Source organism: Vombatus ursinus, unplaced genomic scaffold, assembly GCF_900497805.2.
Source record: "Vombatus ursinus unplaced genomic scaffold, bare-nosed wombat genome assembly UNPS02014818.1, whole genome shotgun sequence".
In the NCBI taxonomy this organism is placed as follows: Eukaryota; Metazoa; Chordata; class Mammalia; order Diprotodontia; family Vombatidae; genus Vombatus; species Vombatus ursinus.
Genome location: NW_020954596.1, coordinates 1,888,367 through 1,895,907, shown reverse-complemented (window position 1 = coordinate 1,895,907; position 7,541 = coordinate 1,888,367). Strand labels below are relative to the sequence as shown.

General features: G+C 37.0%; 1 protein-coding gene across 4 annotated transcripts in view; it reads right to left on the bottom strand.

Moving 5' to 3' along the window:
* PCGF3 (polycomb group ring finger 3) overlaps positions 1–7,541 on the bottom strand; it is a 124,405-nt gene that overhangs the window by 40,763 nt on the left and 76,101 nt on the right. For all 4 annotated transcript variants that reach the window (XM_027836241.1, XM_027836238.1, XM_027836240.1 and 1 more), the window contains 2 exons: positions 5,542–5,638; positions 495–550 (listed from right to left, as the gene is read on the bottom strand). In XM_027836241.1, the coding sequence (XP_027692042.1) occupies positions 495–550; positions 5,542–5,638 (153 nt within the window). The remainder of the gene's footprint in view (positions 1–494; positions 551–5,541; positions 5,639–7,541) is intronic.

The following is a 7,541-nucleotide window of genomic DNA, read 5'->3' as shown; positions in this document are numbered from 1 at the left end:
GTTTGCATGTTCTACCTCCCTAGCAGACTATGAGTTTCTTGAGGACGGGGATTCTTCTGCTTTCTAGCACCTCACACAATGCCTTGCAGTCAGTAAGCACCTAATGAATGCGTGTTGGGTTAGACTGGGAGAACAAACACTAGGCTGACTTACAAAGCTCAGTGAATTACACTGCCAGGATGGTATAGGATAGGCGGCAGTCAGACTGACCAGAGGAAACCCAAAAAGAAGAATATTTTTGTGCATATACAGAGTGATCATAGGTAAGGTCTTTCCATAGAAATGGAAAAGAGGTTACGAATACAAGACACATCATGGTGAAAAAGTGGCAAATTATAAGAGGTTAAAAAAAAATCCATTTAATATCAGAGATTTGAGGGACATACAAGATCATAGTACTGTAAGAGGAAAAACAGGTGAGAGAAGAAATTCCATGGCATTTCTGCTATTAATGATAATGTTTTGTAACTAAATTTTGAAATAGTAAGACTTACCTTCTTGGAGGCCTGGTACCAATTTGTAAACAATATCTTGCATTGTCCTGTCATGACTGGCAAAAAAAGCAGAAAGAAAATTACAATTAAAAAACATGTGAAATTACATTAAGATGCCAATTGAAGCATTCCTTTTAAATTTCTTTTTCTATCTTGCATGGAGCAATACACAAAATCACAAAGGTTTGGAAGTATTTATTTTTTGCACTGTAAAAGAATCCAATGGGATGCATTCTGTTTCTCATTCTTAAAAAACTAAAAGCCATAAACACATGTTTTTTTAAAAATTATAATTTAAGAATATACTTTGTTAAATGAACATATTATATAAGTTAGGGATCATACACACATGAAAATTTACTAAGTTATAGAAAAGTATAAAAACATAAAAGAGCATTTTAATCATCTATATTTCCAAATTATTCTGGGTTCTGAAAAGGAAAAACAGAATTGTCTTAAATACATATACAGAATCATAATATCACAGATCCAGAGTTGGAAAGCCCTACCATAATTTCCAATATGAAAGCATAAGCACCAATAGGCATGCTCTGAGTTGATACAGTTTAGTAATAGCACTGGCAGGACATCATGTGCAATGAAGCCCTCAATGTTTTCTGATGGTCATCAGATGACTGTACTATTCCAAGACCATCATTTCTATTTTGGAAAATCTCTATACACTTATCTATGGTGAAAGACACAAATTAGCATTTAACTAATTTCAGTAATGAAGGGGGCCACTCTTTGGCAGAGGACATTGAACATATGCCCATGCTTTTTTGAAGTATTGATAAGTTTTGCTGATATTTTTTCTCTTTTTTCCCTTTACAAATATTCTTTGTTTTATATATATATGTGGGATGGGAGGGCAGAGGAGATACTGGGTGAAATTTTAGTGATTAAAAAAAACTGTAAAGTATCATAAAAATTTATTTTAAAAACAACAACAAAAACCAATGGAGGGGTATTATCATGACCTGTAAGATTTCAAGTGTAATTTCAAAATGTGATTGTCATGAGGAAAGGAGAGAAAGGGAAATGGAATAAGCACTTATATAAAACCTACTTTGTGTCAGGCAATGTGCTAAGTGCTTTAAAACTGACACCTAATTTTATCCTCACAACAATTCTGTGAGGTAAGTATTATTATTATCCCCATTTTACAGTTGAGAAAACTAAGGCAAACAGAAGCGTTAAGTGACTTGCCCAGGGTCACACAGATCATAAGTATCTGAAGCCACATTTGAATTCAAGTCTGTCTGACTCCAGGCTTAGTGCTCTATTCACTGCAGCCACCTAGCTGTGAGTGCTATGCAAGAGCCAGTTGTCAAATAAATTTCTTACTAGACAAATTTGTGAAATATAATAATTTTAATGAGACATAGTAAAACTCTGATTTGGGCAACATGAATTCAGGCCTTATTATATGTCAAAAAGCTATTTAAAGAAAAATACTTTTTTCTAAGCTACTGCTATTAATATTCAGGCTCACATAAAGTACTCTGAACCAATAATGTAATCCTACCTTCCTTGCAAGTACTGCAAAAAGCTTCAGAAAACACCCAACTTGAGAGCCTGATAATTATCTCAGAAATAATAGCTGCCACTGGAACCAAAAGTCTTAGCCATACTCCAAAGGGCAGAGGTAAAACAACAAGAAGAATAGCATGGGGTCAACTTTTAGCTGAATCAAGAAGAATAGATTTAACTTAAATAAAAGGCTCCATTTAGTTGACTTCTTTCTCTAATACCAAAATCTGTACTTTCAAAGAGGTAAAGGTTTAAGTTTATGTATGAAAATTTGCAAAGACAAAAGAACTGATGAAGCCTTATCTTTCATCTCCATATCTTACTATCAACAAATATATTAAATTGTAGAGCATAGGAATATACATCTCTGGTGGTTAATGGGATCCAACAGCCTGAATCAACAGTGATTTTCATTGGCCGTAGTAATCCCCAATCTTTCTAAAGAAACAGAAAGGGTTTCTGCTGACTTCCTAAGATTATGTTATATAGTTTCTGCCCTGCTGGGTTCTACTTAAAAACTCTTCTTTAAAGCTTAATTCATCCAAAGATTTGTGAATATATCAGTATGCATAATCTCTCCAACAATGTAATTTATAACTCCTCCACTGCTAAATAGACTGTCTTCTTTGAGTTGATGTGGCCAAAAAAATACTTGCCACCAATATTTTAAAGATGAACCTTTGCAAACTACATTAGCCCTCTAATGGCAAACACATAATCAATTGCTGGGTTTACACTCAAAGAATTTCCAAATTGGTAGGATCTGCCGAAGTTCATGCTCTGTTGCCATAATCCCTATTTCTGCTCTTCTGGGTTGAAAGAATTAACTTTACAAGCAAAGAAGGAGACGGGCATGGCTAGATAATGGTTCATTTGAAAGAGACTCTGGGGGGAGCAGGAGGGTTAGTGGAAAGCTCAATGGGACAACAGTGTAACACAACAGTCAGAGCAGCTAACATATCTTAGACAGTATTATGCAAGGCATAATATCTCGAATGAGGAAACCACATCCACTTTACTCTGCCCCAGTCAGACTATCTTAGAAGTACTGTGTTCAGTCCTGGCAGCCACATCTTAGGAAAAACACTGATAAGATAAAAGGTGTTAAGAGTAGGGTAACTAGGATGCCATACAAAGAACTGGACATTTAGCCTAGAGAAAAAGCGTTGGACGAACTCATAAGTAGAGCTCATAGTAGTCTCTTTCTCAAATAAGAGATTTTTTTAAACTACTGTTTGCAACACTGTTTTCTAACCACCTCACCCCCTAGTCACAGAACAGAACTTAGAAAAGTGGCAGTTCATTTCTGTTGTCTAAATTAAGGCAAAGTTTAATTCTCTGACAGAATTCTAGCCCATCCAAACTTTTGCTCCCTTTAAATATAGGCGATTCTGACTTTTCATTGCCTCACTCTGTACTGCCCTACTCACTTGATGATTCCTTAAGACTTCAGAAATATTTCACTTCCCAGCTGCTATAGCCAGTGGCCAAATATATGTGCAGGGTTAGGAGGGCAAGCATAGTCAAAATCTTTGAACACCTCGTTTTAAGATGCAGTTGGTTTCCAAGAAGCCAGTGTATCAAAAGACAGAATACCTGGATAACAAAATCAATCCCACTGAAGCTGTATGGAGAGTTACAGATATACAAATCTACCATATTAGTTTGGATACATTATCTTCTTTCCAATTCTCTCTCTCTTCCTAAAAATCTCCATTTGAAGAATTCACAGCCACTTAAAACTTAAACATGTCAAAAACAAAGCAAAATTTCTTTTCCTTTCTGCTACCACCAATGATGTTACTATTATTGCAGTCTTCCAGTTGGGAATTTTAAAGGTCAATAGTCTAAGTCATATACTAGATTAACCTATGGGGTTTGTAGTGAAATCAGGCAATGCAAGTCACTGAGTGCAGACTATACTAGGACAGAAGTATCAGCAGTTTAGATAATCAATGGCTGGGCAAATGAACAGGTAAATTCAGGAACAGGTGCAGAGGCATTAACGTGGAAGGGCTTCAAATAACTGAAGAGCAGCTGCTTTCACAGGTACTGCCCTGGACACTGAGAGCACCCTTCATCAAGGACCTCACTTGTGTCTGAGCAGGCAGGGCTCCTTCTCAGAAAGTCTCCTCCTCCTCTCTTTCTCTCTCTTGCCCCGTTTCCTTTTATCAAAGGACTCTGCTTCATTCCAGCCAGCCTGGACAGCTCTTCTGTAACTACTTCTTCACAGCCATAATTCACAACTGCAGCTTACATACACTTCACTGTTCAAAAAAGCTTTCATGACTCCCTGTTCCTCTAGGACAAAATCCAAATTCAGCTTGATATTCAAGGGTCTCCTCGATCTGGTTCCTACCTGCCTTTCCAGCTTTATTTCCTGCTCTTTTCCTTTAAGGCATCCTCTGTTCTATCCAAAATAGACTATTCCCCAAATTCCCCATTCTGCCTTCTCCTTCCAGGTGCTCACACAAGCTTTGCCTCGGGCCCACTTTGACCTCCAAAGATAATCTCTCCCTTAAGGTCTAGCTCAGGGGCTACCATCTCCTCTGCAATCCTCCCAGATCCCCACTTGCTAGTGTTTTCTTATCTGGCTCTATGTTGTAGCTCCACAGAAGAAGGAAATTTACCTGAAGTCAAGGACTCTTTGGTTTTGGTTTTTGCATCCTCAGGGCCTTTCACTTAGTAAATGGTTGAGGAATTGAAGGCAGGAGCCTCACGTGTCTTGCCCTAGTACCTCACGAACTATTCTATGCCCAACAGGTAAATGTTGACTGATCGACTCAATGTAGATGTGAAGACACTGTCACAGTCATTCCCCATATGAAGGGAGGACCAGGAATACAGGTCAGGGTTTTAAGAATTGTCCCCTTCTGGGGATATAAGAAAATAAGTCATCCTTAACTGCAGACAAGAGTCTAGTTGTTGAACAGCTCTCTGGACAGTACAGCTAAAGGATTCTCTCAGCAAAGTCCTTCTAGAAGGTCAGAACTTATTGCACCTTTTACATTAAGCTTGAAATGTTGTGTAAACATAAAAAAATTATAAGCAAAAAAAAAAAATTTAGCCAAATTTAATTTCTGAAAATTAATTAAAATTTATTTTAAAATATGAAATTCTAAATCACCCTTAAAATTCAATCTTCCAATTTATATTGTTATTCTATTTGGACAAATATTTGTGGAGTGAAGAGAGATTATTTCATTTTAAAGGAAGAAACCGTGTAGTTCTTTAGGCCACAAGTCATCATAACCTATAGTGGCATACCCTAAAAGCAAAAGAACAGAAAAGGGGCACTTGGTATATGCATGAGGAACTGTATTTTAATCCACACCAGGACAAAATGTCATTAAATTAGCATAATTAGCCACAAAGGATATATATAAAATTAAATTTAAAAAAAAAAGATGAATAATTTTACCATACCAATATGCTGTTACCATACCAATACATAAAGTTATTTTCACGCGCCAATAATTTCATATCTTCTTCCTCTCTTATAATGTGTACTTACCCAATATATTGCAGTGGATGACTCTGATGAATAACAATTCTACACGTAGGACAAGTGTTATTTTCTTCCAAATACTTTACCAGGCAACTTCTACAGACTGTTTTCAAAAGTATATTTAAAGTTAGAAAACTAAATTCCCAAATTATAAAGTGCTCACATAAACTATTATGAATCTCTTTAAGTGCCTAAAAATGAGTTACCATGTATTTCTAAAAATTTCAAAAGTTCACTCTTCAAATTTTCACATGCATACCTTGTTCCTGGCTCCAGGGAGGAAATGATTTGACCCTCTATCACCCCTAGGCTGATAGTGGACAACAAGCTTTGGGTCAACAGCAAAGCCCTCCTCCTCCCCACATCATTCAATCTACTCTGCTTGCTTTTCTGTGTTTTGGGGATAAAAGATGAAAAATGGAAAAGAGGATTCAGGTCTGGAGAGGAGTATCAAGGGCTACAAGGTAACAGGACTGAAGTTTCTGAATCTGAACATTTTCATTGTAAGTTTGTTTTTAAAAAGCATTTTCACCTAGACCAACACTAAAAGGTCATAACCTTTCCTTTGAACTAACTTAAGAATGAAATGGTTTTTTCATTGTTGTGCACAAGACTGCAGCCCCTCCACACGTGAGCAGACGGGCTGCAGGGGCTGCTGTGCATCCTGGTCTTGTACAGCCACACCTAGTAGCTCTGGCCAGGGAATGTATAATACCAGCTTCACCTTCAAGAATCCGACACCAGAATATTCTGGACTGGTTAAAGCTGAGTATAAGTTAGTTGAGATCATTTTGAACAAGCTATCCCACCAGCATCTAAAAATATAACTAACCAAAAAGTATATCTGAATGAGTTTTATTTTCCCTAATCATAATTACCAGAAAAACATCTCTAATTTGTTTTTTCCATTTTCACTCTCTGCAGGGTAGGGGTGGGAGGTAGGCTTTCACCATATTTTAAAAACCAGTGCTCCCCAGAATCCTCAGATATATCACCCACTGGCATATTAACAATCCTTAGTACATACACCACACTTAAAATGCTTAAGATTATAGAACCACATCCTAAAGTTACACAGTGACATCTACCTTTCAGTTAAGATAATGCAAAAAAAAAAAATTCAATTGCAGTACAAGCTAAAACGTTAAATGATCGAACAAATAGGTTTATTAAGCATTAAAATACATATAGTAACATGACACTAAAGAGTATTTAGGATATTTATATCCTATTTTATGTTTACGAGAAACTGTCAGGGTCACCTTGATATCAATTCCTGCTGACCATGAGACATGTAGTTCTTTGCTACACACTCAAGTTAAGAATGACCAATAAAAGAAGCTGTAAGCAGCTGAGTAACATGATATAGTTGCCATCCCGAAAAGCCAAGGCAAAAGGCCAGCTGCTGGTACAATGATGCCAAGTTCAAGGCTCTCCAGCATTGTCCCTACATGACAATTTGTAAGGGCCTTAGATCTCATCTAACAGTATTTCCTGTCTCCTATCTTTTCCATACCTTAAGTTTTTTTCTATAACCCTAGAGAAGGTAGGGCACATTATTTCTAATTAGTTTTTGACCCACAGTGGTTTACTTATGATGATTAAGATGATACTGGGGTGGGAGGAATAGTTCAGGGAGGTGGTGTAAAGCAATGGTGTCAAACTCAAATAGAAACAGAAACTACCAAACCCTACATCCAGATGCCTGTGGCACATAATTGCCTTAGAAAACCACATGCCAACATTACCTAAGTTTTATTGTATTTTTACTTAGTTTGTTAAATATTTCCCAATTCCATTTTAATCTGCTTCAGGCTGCACTGGGAGTAGTGTGGGCAGGCAGCTGACATCTCTGATCTAAGGTATGATCTTTGGCCGATTTTGCATAGACTCTGCTGATGTGACGTTTCACTGTGCTTAGTGCCATTTGCAAACTTAAAAATGTTCCTCAATTTCCCCCTGCAAACCATTTATAAAAACAGGTCTGATGGCACTATATGCCCATT